We start from the raw sequence: 24243 nt of genomic DNA, 5'->3' as shown, positions 1-24243 counted from the left end.
GAAGATAATTGACTTTATTATGGCATACAAAATATAAAACATTTTTGAATGAGAGGTAAGTCTTTTCTGCTGCTTTTTTAATTTAGCACAAGTCAGAAACCAGTTTTACAAGAAGCTCCCCTCGTTTTTCATTTAATGCCCCACTTATATTAATTCACAAGAACAAAAAATACATCTATTTTATAAGTGTTATTCCCTGAAGAAACAATGCTCAATTGCAGGTGGAATTCTTAGTTATTTTCTGCTCTGATTCTGTGATGAACATGGGCTGCTTCCTCTTTCAAACCTGATAGAACATCTCATATTTATTCCAAAGAAATTCAGGGAGCCTAGATGATGGTGATGATGGTGGCGATGACAATATACTCCATACACATTGTAAGTAATATGTTTTAAGTATAAAAATATGACATAAAACAGATGAAGATATAGTAAAATATGAAGATTCCCCATACTTTGCCTATATGTTTGGTAAAAAAAATAAGAAAAAATAGAGGAGGCACGCACATCCAACACAGTTAGGGTGGGTGCTGGATCAAAGAGTTACTTAAAGCGTCTGAAGAAGAGCCGACTGGCTCGAAACATCACGCTATATTTAAAAAGAAAATAAAACAAAATACACAGGAGCTCCAGTGGTGTGCGGATCTATTATTTCTCTTGTAAAGAAATTAAGAAAAGCATCATTAACAGGTGTGTAGTGCTATCTGGAGAACTGGGGGAGCACACCTATATGAGGAACATTTACTATTGTAAAAACAAACCCTTGGAGAAAAAGTGTGGGAGCTCCGGTCCCCTGCGCCCCCACAGCACTACACCCCTGATCATTAACCATGACAATTCCTAGCAAATCTTCTTGAGATCATCCACAAGAAACTTAGCCTCTTCCTCAAGGTAATTTTTGACAATATCTTTGCCTTTCGGTCCACTGACTTTCAGTGCCTCATAGAGTGCCCTCATCTGATCCTGACTGGTAGATTTATCTCTGACTGTACTGTAAGATTCGTCATCGATAGCATCCGCAGCCTCGAGCTTATCCAAGATTTGTGAGATGATGGGCTTTGTTACTCTCCGGATGAGCGCTTCTTTGTGTTCATCCACAAAGTGCTTCTTCTTCTTCTCTGAGGAGAAAGGGAGTGAAAAATGACTGCATTAATATCAGGCTGTAGCCTAATCCGTTCACGTCTAGCTAGTTTGAAGAATTACAATATGAAGGTTTTCATTACAAAACAACTTTTTTTAAATAGCCAACTGCTCTCTGAAATTCATCAGTCAATACTTCAACAACACAGATTCACTCCTCAGATTTTCTAAGCCTTAAGAAGAGTTGTGTAACAGTCACCCCAGGAATAGTGACACATGTTCACTTCCTATAGTCACTTCTTATTATACTTCACCTACCTCCATTAGCCGCTCCATCAGCCAGGGGTCCTGAGGCTGCAAGACATTAAATGAGAATGAAAATTAGATGATAAATGTATATTTTTCACTGTAGACATACTTGTGTTTCCCTCATGTAGTGGCAGTCTAATCACCAGTCAGTTCCTTCTATTGATCAGAAAACAGATAGGGACACAGCACAATACCATGTACCATGTTGTATTATAACTAATTTTATGAGATGGGTGTCTCTGAATATATATATATATATATATATATATAACCCCGTAATGTTAGTTGGTGTCGGGCTTTGCAGAAAGCTCTCAGCTTCTCAGCAAGCGCTGAGAATGCAGCGCTGCACTCGAGCTGCGTGTCGGGCTTTGCAGAAAGCTCTCAGCTTCTCAGCAAGCGCCAGGATTGGCCAATGTCAACTTCAGTCTCCAGAACGATCCAATCAAATCACCCGCACGTCTATCTTCTTGCTAGAGGTCCCGCCTTACAGTAGTGTTTCAACTGACTCTATCAGAATGCCATGCCAGTCGGACTTATAGTATTATTATTATTATTATTATATTATCATACTTGGAAACCGTTTTATAAAAGCAATATAGCACTCGAGCTGCGTGTGTTGTGGCATATATCCCGCTGCTCAGCAGTTATCCCACTCGGCCTGCGGCCTCGTGGGATAACAGCTGATCAGCGGGATATATTTGCCACAACACACTGGCTCTCATGCTATATTGCTTAAATATATATATATATATATATATATACGTATATATATATATATATATATATATATTATCGAAAGTGGTTGAACGAATTATCCTGGAGAGGATCGAAGAATTGATTATTTCTACAGATAATCAATTTGGGTTTAAACCGAGACATGGTACGGTTATGTGCATATATGTGTTAAAGGAATTGCTGAGTAACTATAAGAGAAAAAATTAATCTGTTTTTATGTGTTTTTTAGATGCGTCTAAGACATTTGATCGGGTGAATCATGGGAAATTATTTAAAAAATTGAGTGCAGCTGGTGTCCCTAAATATATAGTTAGAATCCTGTCCTATTGGTATGCCCAACAGACCATGCAGGTTAAATGGGACAACAGTATGTCTGCTCCTTTTCATGTCAGCAATGGGGTGAGACAGGGGAGCATTTTGTCTCTGTTTTATTCAATTTCTACATGAACGATCTATCATGTATTAAGCTTATGTAAGACTGGCTGTATGGTCGGCAGTACAGTGATGAACCATCTTATGTACGCGGATGATTGTGTCATTTTTAGCCCGAGCTCAGCCGGTCTGCAGCAGCTCCTTAATGTGTGCTCTGTGTTTGGGGAACAACAGGATGTAAAATATAACGATTCAAAAAGTGCTATTATGATTTGCAGAACCGTGGAAGATAGACGTATGACCTTTCCTGACTTTAAACTGTCTGGTAATGTTCTGAATGTCTGCAGTGAAGTTAAATATCTTATCACAGACCAACTGACAGATGACGAGGACATTTATCGTCAGTGTCGTATGTTGTATGTGCGAGCAAATGTATTGTCACACAAATTTGGTTGTTGCACTGATGGAGTGAAGCTGACTCTGTTTACAGCGTATTGTTCACCTTTGTACACTGCACATCTGTGGTTGAACTATAAAAAAGCCAGCCTTCAGAGACTGCAAGTGGCATAATGATGCTCTGAGAATACTGCTAAAAAGGCCCAGATGGACTAGTGCGAGTGAGATGTTTGTGAGTGCTGGAGTGAACACACTGCAAGCTGTCTTGAGAAATGTAATGTATAGGTTTATCTGTCGGTTAAATGATTCTGAAAATCAAAATGTTGTGGTGCTGGTGAACATTGCGTACGGTGCCACGCGCTGCACGTCTCAGTTTTGGGAGCACTGGTATAGGTGTCTTTTAAAATGAGTCACTAGACTATTTTAATTTTGTGTTTTCTTTTAATCTTTTTTGTATTGTGTGTATTTGATTGTATTTTTGTATGGACCTTGAGTCTGGAATAAAGCATATCTATCTATCTATCTATCTATCTATCTATCTATCTATCTATCTATCTATCTATCTATCTATCTATCTATCTATCTATCTATCTATATATATATACAGTCACCCCAGGAATAGTGACACATGTTCACTTCCTATAGTCATTTCTTATTAGACTTCACCTACCTCCACCAGCCATAAAATCTCCATAAAAGCTCCATCAGCCATAAAATTAGTATATATATATATATATATATATATATATACACATTTGTATATATATATATATATTCAGAGACACCCATCTCATAAAATTAGTTATAATACAACACTATCATATATATATATACATACATATATACATAATACACATATACACATATACACATATACACACACACACACACACACACACACACACACACACACACACACACACACACACACACACACACACACACACACACACACACACACACACACACACACACACACACACACACACACACACACACACACACACACACACACACACACACACACACACACACACACACACACACACACACACACACACACACCTTCCCATGACTTACCTGTGGGTGTGGGTCCTGAACTGATGTTTGGCAACATCTTCTGCACTAGATCATTCATTTCCATCTCCATTAAAACCTGCTTGGTCACCTGCAGAGAGTCTTGGCTATAGGCCTGCACGATCTGATCCACCATCTCATGCCTGTTTGCCTTCTCCACGCTGGACTTAGGGATGGGCTTGATGTCATTGCCAGGATTCTGCAGGTGCCACTTGAAGTCCGTAAACTCTTCCTCTCCCAATTGCTTCAGTATTTTCAAGAGAAGGTGTCTAGCCATTGTTGCTTCCTGATAAAATCAAATTATATTTAAATTATCATTTCAAGGTCAATTATGCAATTATTAAACATTCGTCTACATTGCATTTCATCAATGCCACTGTTTTAGATATTTGGGTCTTGCAAGATTACCTAATCTATAGCTATATCTAACCCATACCTATACCTAACCCAGACAACACAAGGTATATAGGTTTAATAGTTCTATTGTCTGATCATATGCATTTATTCAGCAAGGTGTTTTCTCCTTTTGAACAATATCGCCCCTCTGCCCCTCCCATCAAATACAAGTCCCTTTCTCCTAATTCATAGGCCTACTTTGCTCGCATTATGTCTCACCCCAACATTGAAAACTTTGTTTTCGAAATGTGCAATAAGTTATGTCTGCCATGGGCTCATATTTTCCCGCTGATTTTAAACATAGGCTGTACCTTGAGCTCATACAATCCAATTTGTAAACTTTTATTTTTTCCAAGGTGCTATCCACCTTATTTTTGAATGCCCCGTTGTCAAATGATTATGGGTGCAAGGTCCATAGTTAATGGGCCCTATCGTTGCATCGGCGCAGTTTCTAGGCCGAGCGGCAGGCGCAGATCAAAGCAGTGGGCGTGGACAGGCGCACTTGATATCGTCGTGCTGGCGCTAGATGCAGCCCAAAGCATTACAACCACGCCTTTTAGGCGTAAAATTATGCACTGTCATGCTCATTGGATAAGTGCAATAAACGAATGGCACGCTTGCCTTTTTAGCTCCAATTCCACTGGTCCCGCAAAACCAGATGAAACCCAGATTCAGATTCAGATTCATTTATTTAAAGAATGGGACTTTACACATTGATGAACAGTACAGCCGTACAGTAAATATGTCAGGTTGTAGCCCAAGGGCTAGTTTCCACCTGTAGTCCCATGGCAGGTTGGTGTAATCATGAAAGCGAAAGAAAAATTAATAATACAACAAAGATTAAAAGTACAGAAAGTTAGTAAAACCAAAAATGATTAAAACACACAGTTAATAATACCAAAAAAAAATTAATAGTATAAAAGGTTAGTAAAACCTAAAATAAATAAAATAAATAAAACACACAGAGCATGCTGCAAAACATGGCAAATGTTAATTGTGATCACATTGTTGGTTTGATCTGAGCCATATTTTCAACTGGCCTTTGAAGGTGGCGAGACTCGGGCATTCTCTGATCGAGGGAGGTAGATTATTCCAGAAAGTGCTTCCCATGAAGGATAGGGTCCTCTGGCTAAAGGAAGTTTTTCTAAAGGGGACCTCACAGACCTTGTTCGTAATGGCCCGGGTGACACGGGTCGAATTGGCGGTCGCACGATATTTGATAAAGTCAACAAGAGGAGGCGGCGCCAGTCCATGTAGAACTTTGTATATTAGACAGGCAGAGGTGAAATTTCTAAAGTTCTCAAAACTTAGCATGCCATATTTACGTATGATATGGCAGTGGTGATGAGAAAAGGGTTTTTTATCTAGTATTTTCAGGGCTTTTTTATAGAGTAGTTCGGCTGGTTTGAGGATGGTTACTCCTGTCAGCGACCAGCTAGTTATACAATAGTTCAGATGCGAAAGGATCATTGAGTGTAAAAATAAAAACGCAGCGTCTGTGGACAGACAGCTCCTTATTTGTCTGAAATTATACAGGTGGAATAAGCCTCTGATCCCCCCCCCCCCACCTCCCTTCATCCCGTCTGTCTCCATATATCGGCTATTATTCCATATTATGATGCTTCTCAACCAATCTAACTGCAGTTTAAATACTGCAAGCATGTAAATACGCTACACTATAGCAATATCAAAGTGAAAATAATGTTCTATGCATCAGCTAGAAAAATATAGCCTATTAGATTGGTGAAAGTTTGTCCAGAAAGATATCATTTTCTCTCGCCTGCTGCAGGAAGGATGATGCACATAAATATAGCCTACATTATGTCAAGTCATTGCATAAATGTGTTTTTATTGTAAAACTAAATGTGAAATAGGGCCAAGTTATTGGAGGGACATCACAGAATAGCAGATGCCATTAGAAGCGCGTTCCGAAGCGCGTTCCGCTGTTACTTCTCTAAATCATGTTAACTCGACAAGGGGTATATATAGGCCCAGGAGGACATATATGTTTCACATAGGGTGGTGTTTTCATTTCGATGTTTTATTTGGTCCAATATTGAAATGTTGACAATGGCAGGCTGTGTTACCATTACACATTAATTTAGAACTACCTTTTATATCTATTTTGGCTCATTTGGTTGCTATTTAGTAGCGAAATGGAGAAACACAATGCATGCTGGGAACTCAGAGAGAGAGAGAGAGAAGGGTGACAGAGAAGAGGCAGTGAAGGGACAGAATAGGCCTGCTTTTCAAAAGCGCAAAGCGCTAAATGTACGCCAGGTCCCAAGATATCACTAGGCTGGTATTTAGCGCCGACACGCCCACTTTGGGACTGCGCCACGCCCATTCGGCCTAAAGCGCATTTGGCAGCCTAAAGCCTATTGCTATCTTGCCGAAACAGGCGCAAGGCACGTTTTTTTGCGGTTAAGGCCCGTAATAGCGCCGATGGCCTGTGGGAGAATAGAGCCCAATGAGTACTGAACCATTACTTATACCGAACAAATACATTGAAGAGTTGTTCCGTGAGATTTGGACCCACAGCCCAGTGTTGTTAGGCTTGTTAGTCAGGTTATACCAACTGCTAACCAGCATGTTGAATCAGGTTCGTCGGTATAGCCATACTATGGATCTGTAGAGCCGGAGACCAAGTATTATAGTTTTGAAGGTATATTCTATCCAAATACTACTTTCTGTTCAAGTACTGTACTTATAGTTTAGAAGATATATTCCACCCAAATATTACTTTATGTCCAAGTAGGTATCATTTCAAAGGTATATTCTGCCCAAATACTACTTTCTGTTCATGTACTTTTGAGGGTATATTCAACCCAAATTCTACTCTCTGCCCAAGTACGTATAGTTTCTAAGGTATTCTGTCCTTTAAGAGTACTTAGACAGAAGTAGTATTTGGCTGGACTATACCTAAGTACTTGTACATGAAGTAGTATTTGGGTGGTGGAATATACCTTTGGTGATTGAGTGAGGCTGGTAACATAACGTTACACTACAGCCATGAAGCACAAGCAGAAGCTACTCGGTGGCCTCACGTGTTGTTTTGTTGTTATGTGAACCATATGCCCTACATTTGTACTATGTTGTAAACGGAGTCCACAGCACAAGAATTTCACACGTGATACTTGTACCATGGAGTGACAATAAAAATCTTGAATCTTGAATCATAAAGGCAACATTTCACTGTCTGGTGATAACGTCTGTGTTCGTGTGAGTGTGTGTGTGTGTGTTGGGTGTCAATCGTTATCTTGTACAGCTACAGCCCGCAGTGCAACACGCTGCTCGCACTCTGTGTGCTTTTTGGAGGTGTTGAAATATGTAAGTTCAAGTCTTTAGTAGCCAGTAGTCACAGGCTCCAGAGAGACTTTACAGCGGGGAGAAGGGACGAGCCTACCTTAAGCAGCATGCGTACATAAGAGAGAGCCGCACCGCCGTAACGTAATTACCCTAGTTAAAGTGTAAATCGATTTGACGATTTTTTTTTTAACATCGTCCTAACTAATTAATTCGATTACGATTCAAAATCGATTTATCGAGCAGCCCTATGTTGAGTGTTTGTGACAGAACTGCAGAAATGTCGAACGAATGGACGAACTGTCCATTAGTTTGCACTCAATTGTACAGTAGCTGTTAAACCTGTGCTCCAGGGAGGGACTGTATTTATAACATCTAAGGCTATATGTAGCTCCTAGGTAACTCTAACAGTAAACAGTAGAAAATCAGTCCAAAGTCCAGCTGTAAATGTCATTGGCTGTTCAAGTATTTTGTTGCTTATAATAAATTCACATTTAGATAACACATAACCAGTCTTTCAGAATGCTCTCAATGATGTGTGGATGCATACTGTATGCGTTAATGAGTGTGGTGGTTATGTGGTGTTGCTTTGGGGCGGCTGTTGCTCCAGGACGGGTGCATGTGTATGAGGCTGGGAGGGGAAAAATCTGAGTATACAGTACCCACTAGAATAAACTAGACTACACCACTGACTACACCTGCATAAAGTCAACCGACCGCATGATCTCCCAGAGTCTCAGACCTAGACGTCTTTCAGTGTTGTCCAGGACGTGGCCAAATCACAGCCGGTTTGGGGATGATTTAGACATCTACGCGGGAACGTCAAGCTGACGTCGAAATATAACCGTTACCATTAATGGGCATGTTCAGTTATTCTGCTATGTACTAGGGATGGGCGCGAGTACTCGGGTACTCGAGCACTCGTTCATAACGTCAGTACTCGAGTAACGTTTCTGCTGTTCGGGTACTCGCCCCACTCCCCACCCCTTTAAAAATGGTCTAGAAGATCTACGCACGCATCGTCATGTGGATCTGGCAGCATGAACTGCACGGGCGTCAAGTCAGCCAGAATGTACAAGTATGTCGTCCGCTTTGTTGCTTTCAAAATAAAACGCTTATTGTAACGTAACCTTATTTATTTTGAGTAATGCGTTACAGCCACAGTTTCACGCCATATAACATCACAACGAGTATTTTGATACAAGGATGCTGCTTCATTCGTTGAAATACCTTTTCTCCTCCGACGTGCATCAATAAGCTATTTACTTTTGTTTAAGTAACATTATTTTGAAAGTTTTAACTGGAAGTTTTCCAGCTCATCCCAAAAATGGTGGCTGGAGATATTCCCCCGAATGAGACGCACACTTCTTCATAGCGCACGCCCGATAAAACTCATTCAAAACTTTGCACTAACGCTAGTTTACTGACTACACTGTCGTTTCCCATAACGGTAGTCACAAGAAATGTGGAGAAAGAATCACTTTTTGGGAGACAATCGCTTCATGGTGATCACTATTCAGCTGCAGCTGTAATGTTAATCACACTGGTCAGTTTTCACTTTTTGGCAGAACACCGGACTTTAGTGTACTGTTACACGTTAGTGTAACAGTGATCATAAAGTAAAATGGATGATACTGGACAATAACCTGACATTGCTGGACAATGGACATAGGCTATTGGAAATGCCTTCACTTGTTTCACAACTTGTCTGCTCCAAAGCGCTAATGCCATCCATCCAACCATCGGAGATACTGTCTGAGGTAGGCTTTAGATCAGTGCTGACCAATTTGGGGCCCGCGGGCCAAGTTTGGCGCTCTGTTTGTTTTGGCCCGCCACGGATTTGGGAGGGAGGGAGGGGATCCCCACCCCCCACCCCCCTATGTTGAGTTCTATCGATCCGATAAAGTATGTTTTCCAATCATCATGACACATTAAATTGCTGAGCTTGGCGGATGCTTCAAGACAAGTGTATATCAGCTTTAAATGTCCAATACCAGACAGAAGAGCAAATTGAACAAACGACCAACAGCATTCAAGTCTGCAAAAACTTGTGATGTTATGTCATGTTACATAATTTTATGATGCTTACTGTATAACATGGGCAGACCATCTATTTAACGTATAATTTACATACCGTTAGATAACGTTACATGGTCCGCCATGTTATGAGCATCCCGTTACATGTATCGGTATCTATACAGTTAAGTGTGTCTACTAACATTATTAAAATATCATAAAGTAACGCTATTTTCTGATAATTTGCTAAACTATTACTTGCTATCTGCTAGCATTAGTTGCTAGGTTGCTTAACACATTTCTTATTCGTGTTATTTTCCGCAGACTATGCCTTGCAGCACATTGCTGCCTCTACCTGTCGGAAGTATTACTGTTCTTATATCCGATGTATATCGTCTATTTTCCTCGAAATGGGGCTATAATTTAGAAAACGGAGGGCATGAGAGCATGAAAAAGACTTGAAATAGTTTCTTCAGACCATAAACTCATTTGGAAAGTGTTTATTTAAGACATAGACCGAGAGAGAAGTTGGCTCATTTCCCATAGAGTTGAATGCATGTTCCTGGGGAGTGCTATACAAACTGTGCCCCCCACTGGCCATTTGAAATAATGCAATTTCCGCATAGGCTTCAAAAAGAGGGAGGCTGAATTGGGCACTGCTTTCACACCAGTGTGCTCTGCATGTATGTGTTGTCATGGCATTTAAGTGGGGGAGAGAGAGAGAGCCTATGAATTTAGGCTATATACAGTACATACTATTAGTAGGCTGTTATAACAGCCTCAGCCTGTAGCCTACTCGTCATCATTGCTTTCACAATTCACATTTGTTTGTTTTTTCAGCTTCTCTTTCGTCTCCCTGTCTGTCTGTCTCTCCCACTCGCTCCCTCTGTCTCCGCCCGCTCTCTCCCTGTCTCTCCCCCTCTTTCTCTCTCTCTTCTATCTCTCCCTCTCTCTCTGTCTCTCTCTGCCAATGCAAAGAAATGTAACTGGCTCTTAAACTCGCATTCCAGGAATATTGTATTTACCGCAATAGCGTAACTGGGGCGCGCCTTAGAGAGCCTGGTTGTCAGGGGTTGCCCCTCGGAGATTCCAGGCCGACGGGCTGCACTCTCCGCTCCGCAACACAAAGGCAGCTGGCTGCCTGCGGCTCGCCAAGCTCCACTCAGCCACTAGTCTCTTAAAACAGACTGTCTCATCTACATCCGGCGAATGCAGCTAAACACTCTGTACGCTACACCCCCAGAACATGCACAAGGAAGTTGGGAAAAAAACCTTCAGACTGGAAGGAAGTTCGACAAAATCCGACCAATCACGACACGTGTGTCCACGGAAAAAAATTCTGATTGGACTAATGAGCGGAAGACCCGCCTTAAAAAAATTCTGATTGGACTAATGAGCGGAAGACCCGCCTTTCTGCTTCCCATTCCGGTTGGCGCATGCTTCTCCCCCACGAATTACAGACGGTATGGCGGAAGCATTTGAAAATTGCGGAAGCCAACTCGTCTGTTCTAAGAGACTACTCAGCCACTAACCTCGCGTCACCAGGCTTTTCCCGAGGACAGCGCAACAACACGCTGAATCCCACTCGATTTGGCGCCGGGACACGCCAGGATTGGCCAAAGCCCAATCCAGTCCCCAGAATTGTCAAATAAAATCATCATAGAGACACTGCATAAAATAGGCCACGCCCATCACGGGGGAAGAGCTCCGTTCATTTCCACACACCAGCGTCATTTTCCTTGAATTAAACCTAGCTAAAAGCTGTTGTGTGGTGGGCTGCGGAGACAACAAATGTAAAAAATCGCCAGTTAAAGTTTTTTTGTACTCCTGAGCAAAACAAGGAAGCCATTGAGAATTGGCGAGAGGAAAAATGTGGATCTAGCTGTTAAGGAAGTAAGTTGGAGTGTTCATCTTCCATATATATGATCTTTTGGTGCAACACGCAACCATGCACGTGACATAGGAGAACGCCAGGATTGGACAGGAGTTTGTGTTTTCCCCCGTCTTGGGCGTGGTTTCTGAATGATGGCGCGTTATGCAGTGTCTCTATGGGTTCATTTCGACTTTAATAACAATCGAAAATCTTGCTCGTAGTTACTTTAAGTATGAAGGAGCAGTTAGAGTTCAAAGAGCCAGAGCATGGTTTCACATTGAACTGCTGTTTAAAATTAACAGCAGTTGCTCCCAGAAGTTGTGAAGCCGTTTATTTACAAACAACCTGATCCTGTATAGGCCCAGTATTGAAGTTATTCATAGACGGTTTTAACTTGACAACAAAATCATTCTAATTGAAACTAGTGCTGCACGATTAATCGAATCGCAATCGCAATCGCGATGTCAGCACGTGCGATTACATAACCGCAAAAGTGTGCGATTATTTTATTTTTTTCACGTCTTTTTGAGTGTGTGTGTGTGTGTGAGAGCCTCCTCTAAACTAACGTTACACGCGAAGCAGCAAACACACGTTTCTCTGCCATCACACTGGGCATCAATACTAGCAGGAGACTTCTCCCATGCACTCCCGCAAATAAGTAATGTTATGTGCAGCAAGGTTACATATTATCTACCGAGAGGGCGAGAGAGAACATCCATGATCGCTAACAGCAAGCTATGCTAATAACTAGCTAGCCGTTCGTTCAGAAACGCATGTAAAGAGCCGTGTGATCAGAGAACGTCAGTAAAATAAGGAGAGAGCTGCAGGTGCTTATGCAGAACTAGTGCGCGATTAAGTACACAGTGGGGATGACCCGCTGTGATGAAGAATATAACGAGATTAACAAGGTTGATAGCAAAACACTGTCGCAGCTGCCAGCACTGGCAGCATCACCTCCAGGCTAGCTAACTAACCTGTCACATGACGCCTTCATGGTCCCTCGTTAAAAGTCTGCAGATGCACGTTCTCACCTCTCTCTCTCAAGAAGCGTCACGTGAGTGTGGCGTTTAAGGCCATCTGCCGCTACAAAATAAATAAACGGGGTGTATCATTCATTAGTATTGCTGGACAGACATGTAACTAACTTTGCAACTTTGCTGAGCCATCTTCTATGTGCTGTAACACAGTGCAGTTTCTATTTGACTGGTGTTTCTTTTTTACATGTTTGGGACAGGCAAATGTCTCAAAATGTTTTATTTTTTTGTAAAGATAATTTAATTTCAATTTTTTTTTTTTTTTTTTTATATATTTTAAATTGTAACATATTTCATGTATTTTAGTCTGTGATATGTGAAACCGTGGTATTTTTGTCCAAGGTTATCATACCGTCAAAAACTCATGCCGGCACATCCCTAGATACCTCTTGTTTATTATATCGCAATCACAATCGCAATCGCAATATTGTCCACCCTAATCGCTAATCGCACCTTTTCCCCAAATCGTGCAGCACTAATTGAAACCCAGCTAACTTCATGTTGCAGCATTTGCTATGGACAGGAGAGAGAGAGAGAGAGAGAGAGAGAGAGAGAGAGAGAAGAAAAGCAGAGCAGGACTAACAATTCTGTCTATAGAGCACTGCAGGAATGAGTCCGGAAGTAGCATGTTGGCTCTTCAGGGGAAAAGTGAATGGGGTTAGAATGGGGATTTCACTTAAATGCATAGAGACAGTCCGCATGTCTGGGAACGCCCACAAAATGTTAAACGGCTGGCGCGCGAGTGGGGTAAAACCGCCCATATATCTCATGGGTTGACTCACCAAAAGACGGTGCTGTGGCTCTAAACTACAGGTTTGGGGGTTCTAGAGCAGAACACAAGACATCTGCTCAAATTCTAACTTTGCTGAATGGATAGAACGGGGGTTTTTACCCCACCCTGACCACGCCCCCAGCCAGGCCGAGCCAGCTAAACCAGCCGTGAGACACCTTTATGGGAGAGGTAGCCTAATTTGTGTTCAGCAGGATAATCGGGGAACGGGCATTGCACTAGTAGTGTAGATGTCGATTATTTGGATCAGGGAGGCGTGGGTGGGACTTAGGATTGGGTGCACTGGGAAGATAATGAGGAAGTAGGAACAGGTGTGTCAGTGGGAGGTGCTTGGAGTATAAAAGGCCAAGCTTGGAGTGTGTCTGGCCTTTGCCTTGCACCTCTTGTCAAAACACATGTGGAGAAACATCCTGAGACCTATAGGGTAAGCCATGCAGTTTGGTGAAGTTTCTCTCTCACACCAGACACGTACACACACATGTAGAAGGTGATTTATGTCTATGTCCTTCTTTTAGGACAGCTGCTTTAACACAGCCCTCCCCACTCACATACAGTTGAGGTAATACTTTACTGTTAGTGGGTAAGTCATTGTTTTGTCTACTAAGCATCCAGGACTATGCATGTATTTTCCCCTATGCTGTGTTTGAATTGTTTGTTTGTTTGTAGAGTGACTGGTCATCTGGTGCTGTGCCTGGAGCCTGGAGAACACATCCCTATAGCTGCCTGGGTTGTGTCAACTTATACCTTTGGTAGTTATGGAAAATTATGAATGTCTACAAGGCAACAATTGTCACATTTATTGTTGATTGGTTATATGAATGTGCTCCGGCTAACTTGTCTCTTTGTTCTTTTAATTCCAGTCAAGCGCCGATTATTATCCACTTGTTTTAATTGTTTGTTTATTGATGCTGCCCGATTTTAGTATTTTAAATAGACTTAACACTGGTCCTCTGTCCTTCTGTAGGGTTTCCTGGTGGCAGTCGGGGTGCACTGGGGGACGTGTGGTGTGGTACCCAATTGCAGTGGAGTGGTGTGTTGATAGTTTGGGCGTGGTCACTCTTAAGTTGTGAGTGTACTGTTTGTAGTGATCTAATCTCTTCCTAATGGTTGTAGTGATTATTCTCTTCCTATTGGTTGTAGTGATCCATTCCCTTTCTATTGTTTGTAGTGAGTTATTCTATTCTCCCTCATTGGTGTAACACTGTGCTGCCGCCTCCTCACCTATCGTCTATCTCTTCAGTCTTTCCCAGCAGGACCAGCAAATAGTAATTTTATTCCTTTAATAAAACTGCTTTGTAACAGCGCTTGAACTGGTGACTTTGACTGCTGTCTGTTTATTTAGAACTAGATGTAGCTGTATTCATTGTATTTTACATACAGGAGCCCCTGGCTACAATTGGCGTTGTCGACAGGACAGACAAGCAGTCTTACCAGTTCAAGTTGCATGTTATTTTGCTGATGTGTATTTTGATGTAATTTGGAGGATTTTTTTTCTTTTTCTTTTTCTTCCATAGTTACGGCAGCTAGGTAGTGTAGTGGATAATAATCGGTGCATCAACGGAGGATTGTCGTCAGCAGAGGTGGTCGTCGTACTGATCAAGCCTGAAGTTTCAAGCCAAGTCTCCACTTAATCTCCAATTCCAACAAAATGGAGGATGAGATTTTGCGTTTAAAGGACTTGTTAAAAAAAGCTCAGGATGATAATGAACTTCTCCGTGCAAGGAGAAATAGTTCTGAGGTCACTGAGCAGAATAACCCCTCCTCCCCCATACCAGGCACGTCACACTCTCACTTGAGAGCAGTTGACAGGGTAGTGTATATACCCCGTGACAGGAAGTGCCCAAGGTTTTATGGTAGAGATCAGTCCATTAATGAGTTGAATGTGGAGGAGTGGATAGAAGAAGCCAAGGCTTGTATCGAGGACCAACATTCTTCAAACAGAGAAAAATCAAGGTTTTTGCTCGACCACCTAGGTGGACAGGCCCTCCGTGAGGTGAAATTTAGGCTGCGGGGGACGTCGCAAGAGCCTAACTTGATATTTGACATGCTTCAGCAGACATATGGTGACTGCCAGCCCTTCGTCACCCTCCAACAGCGCTTCTATGAACGGAAGCAGAGTGACGGTGAGTCCCTCACAGAATATTCTCATGCTTTGATGCAATTAATGGAGTCTATTCTGGCCAGCGATCCAGGTGGTGTCGCTAATCATGAGCGTGTTTTAAGAGACCAGTTCATACACCATGTCAGAGATGTGTCCTTGCGCAGAGAGCTTAAAAGGCTTGCCAGGGAGCGCCCTCGGATGACCCTGTGGGAGATCAGGGAAGAGGCGATCCGGTGGGTGCAAGAAGGAGATGCTGGACTGGAGGTGAACTCCCCCTCCCCATGGTGCCATCAAACAGAGGTTGAGGTAACAGAATGTAATGCTGTGTCTTTCAGACCTGGAAATCTGAGAATGAAATCAACATCTGAGCTCTCTGAAATGAAGGAGTTGTTCATGCAACAGCAGCTTCAGATCAAGGACATGTTTAAACAGCAGCAAGATCAGATGACTGCATTAACCCAGTGTCTTCAATCTTTGACAGTTGCCGCAAATGTTCTGCAGCCCAGCCCTGAAGAGGGAAAGTCTCATTCTCCCTTGTCTCAAATGACTAACAAATCTACCCCCTCCGCGCCACGACAGTGTCTACGCTGCGATAAGTTTGGCCATACAGCAAGGTATTGTCGAACAGCAATGCCGAATGATTTCAGAAGTAAAAGGAAGCAATCTTCCCACTCTGAGTCGGAAAACTAATTCCCGCTGGGGTCAAGAGCCAGACTTCAGTAGGGGAAAAAGAAGGCTCACCTACTCCTGTACAAATGTGCCCAACAGTCCTGAAAAGACTGGTGGGCCGATGTCCAACAGTAAAGGTAGAAATGGGAGGAGTAAACATCTCATGTCTCCTGGACACTGGCTCCATGGTAAGCACTATAACTGAAACCTACTTCTTTAAAAAGTTTATGCCCCATGGAGAACAGAAGTTAAAGAATTGCCATTGGTTGAAACTGAGCGCTGCCAACGGCTTAAGTATCCCGTATTTGGGCTACTTTGAGGTAGATGTGACGGTTCTTGGTAGAACCATTCAAGATTGTGGGATATTGGTGGTGGAAGATCCACCACTAACAGCCTTTAAAAAACACAAAGAACTGACACCTGGGCTAATTGGAATGAATATCATTGACAGATACTATCAAGAGCTACATGAAAACTATGGTCCGGAGCTGCTTTCTGCCCCTGCTTTAACCCAGGCTGAACCAGGTTGGAAAGAAGTCTTCCTTTGCTGTCAGCAGATGGCGCAGCAACCTCCTGAAAAGAGCATTGGCAAAGTACATGTCAAGTCTAAGAACCCAGTCAAGATTCCAGCAGGCTCTATGGTGATGGTTCCAGTAACTGCACCAAAGGGCAACCCCTCTGGACGGTTCGAGGCACTGCTGGAACCAACAGCTGAGGACGAGACTCACCTACCTTCAGGTGTGTTGCTGTCACCCTCTCTCCTTACCATAGAGAATGGTCTGGCATATGTACCAGTGGTTAATGTAAGCTCTACAGTAGCTTATTTGCCATGCAAAGCCCCATTAGGAGAGTTATATGGTGGTGTACACACTGTTTCTCAAAATGAAACATTTATGGATTTTTGTGAAGAAGGTTCAGAACAATGCAAAGTGGCATCTATTGAGGTTCATTCTGATATAGAAGATGATTTTGATAAACATTTTGCGACCAGAGACATGTCAAATCTCACAATGGCCCAAAGCGCTGAAGTTAAGACCTTATTGAAGGAATATATCAATGTCTTTGCAAAACATGATAATGACTTGGGATGCACTGACTTAATAGAACATCATATTCCCTTGTTGGATGAGACGCCGGTGAGGCAACGCTATCGCCGTATTCCTCCATCACAGTATGAGGAAGTTAAAAACCACATTAAACAGCTAGTGGAAGCACAAGTGGTCAGAGAAAGCTGCAGCCCATATGCATCACCCATTGTTTTGGTTCGAAAAAAAGATGGAACCCTCAGAATGTGTGTGGACTACCGTCTGCTCAACTCCAAAACTAGGCGAGATGCATATCCATTACCACGCATAGATGAATCACTAGATGCACTTTCTGGAGCCCAGTGGTTCTCAACACTTGATTTGGCAAGCGGATACAATCAAGTGCCGGTGACTGAAGCTGACCGCCACAAAACTGCTTTTTGTACTCCCTTTGGTCTTTTTGAATTCAACCGTATGCCATTCGGCCTTTGTAATGCTCCAAGCACCTTCCAAAGGCTAATGGAGAGAATTTTTGCTGACCAAAGCTGTCAGTCACTACTTTTGTATCTTGATGATATAATTGTTTTCTCATCCTCTTTTGAACAGCATTTACAAAGGTTGGAGACTGTACTACAGCGCCTCCAGAGGGAGAACTTGAAGGTGAAGCTAAACAAATGCTGCATGTTCCAGAAGCAAGTCAAATATTTGGGTCATGTAGTATCATCGGAGGGAGTGTCAACCGACCCCGATAAGATTGCAGCTGTTGCAAAGTGGAGAGCCCCTACCAACGTCAAAGAGCTCAAATCCTTTTTAGGCTTTGCAAGCTACTACCGTAGGTTTGTTGCAGGCTTTTCAAAAATCGCAGCACCACTAAATGACCTAGCCGCATCTCTGCTTCGTCACTCAAATAAAAAAGGAGGCACCCTGACCCTTATAGATCACTGGACAGATGCATGCGAATTGGCTTTTCAAACTCTGAAAGAGAGGTTAACAACAGCCCCTATTTTGGCCTATGCCGATTTTTCAAAGTCCTTTATAGTAGAGGTTGATGCCAGTCACCACGGGTTGGGCGCAGTCATTTCTCAAGAACACAGTGGGAGGGTTAGGCCAATTGCTTATGCTAGCAGGGGCTTGCGGAAAACTGAGCGTAATATGGACAACTATAGCTCCATGAAATTGGAACTTGTCGCACTGAAGTGGGCAGTAACTGAAAAGTTCCGCGATTACTTATTGGGCCAAAAGTGTATTGTCTATACAGACAACAATCCTCTGAGTCATTTACAAACGGCTAAACTCGGAGCATGGGAGCAGCAGTGGGCTTCACAGCTTGCCATGTTTGACCTAGATATTAGGTATAAACCAGGAAAATCAAACGGCAATGCTGATGCATTGTCTAGGCAATATGTTATAGCCACACAGACTGTCAGAGCACTGGCCCCTTCTATTACCTTACCCCCTGCCCTAAGACAGAGTATCTATGACAGTAGGGAGGAGCAAGTCGAGGCAGCACAGCAGGCTGTGACCACCTTTCCAGTGCATCCCAAAGAAAGCATGGTAGCCCTTCAGGCAGCAGACCCTGTAATTGGCCCCTTCCTGGTGTTCTGGAAAAGAAAATATGGCCCAAATAAAATGGAACGTAACAACCTCTCCGCACAAGTTGTGGAAATGATAAGACAGTGGAACAGACTAGTGGAAGAAGATGGCGTTTTGTATAGGAAAATACTCCCACCTGATGGCGGACAACAAATGTGTCAGCTACTTCTCCCAGAGTCTCTGAAGGGAGAGGTCCTTGAAGGCCTGCATGACAACCATGGCCACCAGGGGATTGAAAGAACCACCGGCTTGGTGAGGAGACGCTGCTACTGGCCAGGTATGGCACACGACATTGAACAATATTGTAAGAATTGTGAAAGATGCACCCTGGCCAAAGCAGTACAGCCAAAAGTACGTAGCTTCATGGGACATCTGTTGGCCGCCAAGCCTTTGGACATCTTGGCTATTGACTTTACAGTACTGGAACCATCCAGAGATGGAAAGGAAAATGTACTAATCATGACTGATGTCTTCTCTAAATTTACACAAGCCATCCCAACCAAAGATCAATCTGCTAGCTCTGTCGCTAAAGCGCTGGTAAATCACTGGTTCTACATATTTGGAGTACCACATCAGATTCACTCAGATCAAGGGCGCTGCTTTGAAAGCCGGTTAATTCAAGAGCTGTGTCATACCTATGGCATTTCCAAAACCCGCACAACACCTTATAGGCCTCAGGGAAATGGCCAATGTGAACGTTTCAACAGAACACTTCATGACCTGTTACGTACATTGCCAAAGAATCAGAAGTGCAACTGGCCACAACACCTTCCACAAGTGTTATTTGCTTATAACACAACTGCACACCAGTCTACTGGTTACTCACCTTTTGTTTTGATGTTTGGCCAGGAACCCCAGCTTCCTCTGGATGTCACACTGGGACTACAGGAGCCAAAGCAGGGGACAGTGACTGACTGGATGGCAAGTCATCAGGAGAAACTGACGGAGGTCTACCAGAAAGCTCGAAGTCAGCTTCAACGGACTGCAGATCAGAGGGCCCAGAAAAATGATGGGAAGGTAAACGACACAGGCCTTAAACTAGGTCAAATTGTCTTTCGGCGGGACCACAGCAAGAGAGGACGGCAGAAAATTCAAGATTTCTGGGACCCCAGATTATATCAAGTAGTTAAATGCCCACAAGACCAGAGCCCAGTCTACACCATCATGCCAGTGAATGGGGATGGGAGAACAAAGCAGATACACAGAGCTGAACTGCGTAGCGCCGAAGGACATATGACTGGGATGGCAGGAGACAAAGGGATTCCACAGAACATCTTGGACAGTGGGAATGATGAATCTAATGCCACCTTGATGGTTTCCAGGAGGGGGATATGCCAACCCACAGGGCAACAACCCATTGAAGCAGCTATGCCATCAGCCGGTCCTCCACCTCCTGGTGAGTGTATACACGATGACATTCCACCAGGAGGCATTACACCTGCAGTAACAGAGGTGCCATCAACGGCCCCCTATACATGCAGTCAACCGATGAGAAGAACCACCCGCACAACTGCAGGCCACCACTCGAATCCTCACAATCTCCCACGGTCTATCCAAGCAGAATCAGTGGAGGGTAATGTTGAGAGACAAGCTGTAGGTGTCCCCGTGTCACAACAATCCCTTGCACTCAGAGAACACATCTTTAGACCCTGGTGTTAGAGAGCCGACGGGACGTCGACTCCACTTGGGGGGGTTGTGTGTAGTGGGTGGGACTTAGGATTGGGTGCACTGGGAAGATAATGAGGAAGTAGGAACAGGTGTGTCAGTGGGAGGTGCTTGGAGTATAAAAGGCCAAGCTTGGAGTGTGTCTGGCCTTTGCCTTGCACCTCTTGTCAAAACACATGTGGAGAAACATCCTGAGACCTATAGGGTAAGCCATGCAGTTTGGTGAAGTTTCTCTCTCACACCAGACACGTACACACACATGTAGAAGGTGATTTATGTCTATGTCCTTCTTTTAGGACAGCTGCTTTAACACAGCCCTCCCCACTCACATACAGTTGAGGTAATACTTTACTGTTAGTGGGTAAGTCATTGTTTTGTCTACTAAGCATCCAGGACTATGCATGTATTTTCCCCTATGCTGTGTTTGAATTGTTTGTTTGTTTGTAGAGTGACTGGTCATCTGGTGCTGTGCCTGGAGCCTGGAGAACACATCCCTATAGCTGCCTGGGTTGTGTCAACTTATACCTTTGGTAGTTATGGAAAATTATGAATGTCTACAAGGCAACAATTGTCACATTTATTGTTGATTGGTTATATGAATGTGCTCCGGCTAACTTGTCTCTTTGTTCTTTTAATTCCAGTCAAGCGCCGATTATTATCCACTTGTTTTAATTGTTTGTTTATTGATGCTGCCCGATTTTAGTATTTTAAATAGACTTAACACTGGTCCTCTGTCCTTCTGTAGGGTTTCCTGGTGGCAGTCGGGGTGCACTGGGGGACGTGTGGTGTGGTACCCAATTGCAGTGGAGTGGTGTGTTGATAGTTTGGGCGTGGTCACTCTTAAGTTGTGAGTGTACTGTTTGTAGTGATCTAATCTCTTCCTAATGGTTGTAGTGATTATTCTCTTCCTATTGGTTGTAGTGATCCATTCCCTTTCTATTGTTTGTAGTGAGTTATTCTATTCTCCCTCATTGGTGTAACACTGTGCTGCCGCCTCCTCACCTATCGTCTATCTCTTCAGTCTTTCCCAGCAGGACCAGCAAATAGTAATTTTATTCCTTTAATAAAACTGCTTTGTAACAGCGCTTGAACTGGTGACTTTGACTGCTGTCTGTTTATTTAGAACTAGATGTAGCTGTATTCATTGTATTTTACATACAGGAGCCCCTGGCTACATGTAGATGTCGATTATTTGGATCAGGGAGGCGTTTTTTCAGGTCAAAATGGCAGCAGCGCTTTTGTTAAAGCAAAAAAGGCGGCAGATCAGTCAATACTCTTTGACAGAGTGAAGCGGGCTAATGTTGCCGCCGCTTCGTACACGCACATCAAGCGCAGTGCGTATGGCACGGTATGGTAGTGCACAGCAATATATGTAGGCTACAACGCCGAGAAAGCACTTCCTCATAACCGACCGCACACGACAGTATAGACTGAGTGTGTGTGTGTGTGTGTGTGTGTGTGTGTGTGTGTGTGTGTGTGTGTGTGTGTGCGTGCGTTTTCCACGTTGAGCACCCCCCCCCCCCCCCCCCCGCCCTCCTAACATCCATTTCAAAGCCTGCTCCACCCGCCCTATGGTGTTCTCACTTGAACTTCCCACTGACCTAAAACAGATGTGGTGCCCCCCGCCCCACGTACCGGAGTTGCCTGCATAAAGTCAGCAAACTCTTTTTGTGTGTGTGCCATTCCCCAGGGTCGGTCAGACCATAGCCTGAATCAGCTGCGTCTTGCCCTTGTGTAGACTCCACCACACCACACGCCATCTTCTCTCTTTGTTGTATCTTTGTTTTATCTCAAATAACATCTGTTATCATTAAGCAACTTAAAAAAGCGGGCTGTTTGACAGGTGAATAGACACACAGCTGACTTTGACAATAAAATAACAATAATAATGTAACACTCACCCCTCAGACGATTCCCTCCTGCTCTGCCTTTGTCGGAATGTAGTCTGTTCGAACCTAGGCTATATGTTTACTTCCACATTCACTCACATTACTCCGCCCTGAAGACTTGTGTCATTTGAGCTGGGTGGGGGATGAGTGTGTGTGTGTGTGTGTGTGTGTGTGTGTGTGTGTGTGTGTGTGTGTGTGAGACGTGTGTGCGTGTGCGTGTAAAGGAAATTTAACAGGGGGGGGGGCAATACTGCTGCCGAGATTCAGAGGCTATTCGGCAGCAGCAGAAACCACCCTGCCGAATATTGCCCCCCCTGTTAAATTTCCTTTCAGAGACTATAGGGTGAAACCCAGTTACCAGCTGATATGTATGGCTGTCTATGAGTGACATTGAGAATTTCATAGAGGCAACAGTCACCTGGCCTTAGCAGGGGGGGGGGGGGGGTATCTCGGCAGCAGTATTGCCCCCCTGTTAAATTTCCTTTCAAAGACTATAGGGTGAAACCCAGTTACCAGGTGATATTTATGGCTGTCTGTGAGTGACATTGAGAATTTCATAGAGGCAACAGTCACCTGGCCTTAGCAGGGGGGGGGGGGGGTATCTCGGCAGCAGCAGAAACCACCCTGCCGAATATTGCCCCCCCTGTTAAATTTCCTTTCAGAGACTATAGGGTGAAACCCAGTTAGCAGCTGATATTTATGACTGTTTTTGAGTGTCGTTGAGAATTTCATAGAGGCAACAGTCACCTGGCCTTAGCAGGGGGGGGGGGGGAGTATCTCGGCAGCAGTATTGCCCCCCCTGTTAAATTTCCTTTCAGAGACTATAGGGTGAAACCCAGTTACCAGCTGATATTTATGGCTGTCTGTGAGTGACATCGAGAATTTCATAGAGGCAACAGTCACCTGGCCTTAGCGGGGGGGGGGGGGGGGGGGGGGGGGGGGGGTATCTCGGCAGCAGTATTGCCCCCCCTGTTAAATTTCCTTTCAGAGACTATAGGGTGAAACCCAGTTACCAGCTGATATTTATGGCTGTCTGTGAGTGACATTGAGAATTTCATAGAGGCAACAGTCACGTGGCCTTAGCAGGGCGGGGGGTATCTCGGCAGCAGTATTGCCCCCCCCCCCCCCTGTTAAATTTCCTGAATGAAATATCATAAATATGGGACTATATAGGCTATGTGGTGCCAGCAAAACGCTTCCAGGACACATATGGTTAATAGTTTAGCGCAATACTATAAAATGCAGCACCGCGCATGCATGATGCACAAGTAGCCTACTTAGTCGCTAGCTAGCTGTGACTGACTAGACCAAAGCAAGTCTGCACTGGTCTGCAACATAATTTTAGTCTGTTACATAATATTATAGTCTTGTACACATCACATAAAATAACCTGTCCTCCCGATTGTTGAGCCTACAATCGTGTAGTCTACAAGTTGTGTGCGAGATAGAGTATATATGTGCGCGGCCCCCATGTAATTCAAGGAAAAGTATAGCTCATACCTTCGAATCCAGGAGGAGACTTTGCGCGCCCCCGTGAGCAGGGGGGGCATTTGCGCCGGGGGGGCATTTCTCGGCATAACACCGGCATCAGGGAGAGACACCATCCATTGGGAGCTTTCCTTTGCTTTTGTTTAAAACATGAAGTCTGGATCATGTCAGGCTAGAGAGAGCAGGATATTTTCAGGTTTTTCAGGTTTTCCCTTTATAAACATGAGGGTTTACAACTGGATATGAGCCGTGGGCGGGGGGGGGGGGGGGGGGGGGGGCGGTAGCATGTATCGAAAACAAGAAATGTGATAGGAACAGTGTTGGGAGCAACTAGTTACTAAGTAACTAGTTACTGTAACTTAACTACTTTTTTCAGTAACTAGTAATCTAACTAATTACTTTTTCAAATTCAGTAACTCAGTTACAGTT

General features: G+C 43.7%; 1 protein-coding gene across 2 annotated transcripts; it reads right to left on the bottom strand.

Annotated features, from left to right (window-relative positions):
* LOC310775735 (apoptosis-associated speck-like protein containing a CARD) lies at window positions 1–22420 on the bottom strand. Of its 2 annotated transcripts, none has more exons than XM_083635875.1 (4): window positions 22339–22420; window positions 3973–4255; window positions 1399–1434; window positions 1–1118 (listed from the first exon to the last, which is right to left on the bottom strand). In XM_083635875.1, the coding sequence occupies exons 2-4, from the start codon at window positions 4244–4246 to the stop codon at window positions 841–843; spliced, it is 588 nt and encodes a 195-aa protein (XP_083492001.1). In that variant the 5' UTR covers window positions 4247–4255; window positions 22339–22420; the 3' UTR covers window positions 1–840. The 2 variants fall into 2 exon arrangements, with proteins under 2 accessions (XP_083492001.1, XP_083492002.1); XM_083635876.1 differs by lacking the exon at window positions 22339–22420 and adding an exon at window positions 12535–12643.
* Window positions 22421–24243: the final 1823 nt, after the last annotated feature.

Source organism: Poromitra crassiceps (genome assembly GCF_964638095.1).
Source record: "Poromitra crassiceps genome assembly, chromosome: 1".
Taxonomy (NCBI): domain Eukaryota; kingdom Metazoa; phylum Chordata; class Actinopteri; order Beryciformes; family Melamphaidae; genus Poromitra; species Poromitra crassiceps.
The sequence above is the reverse complement of the archived record's forward strand: the minus strand, read 5'-3'. Positions and strand labels throughout refer to the sequence as shown.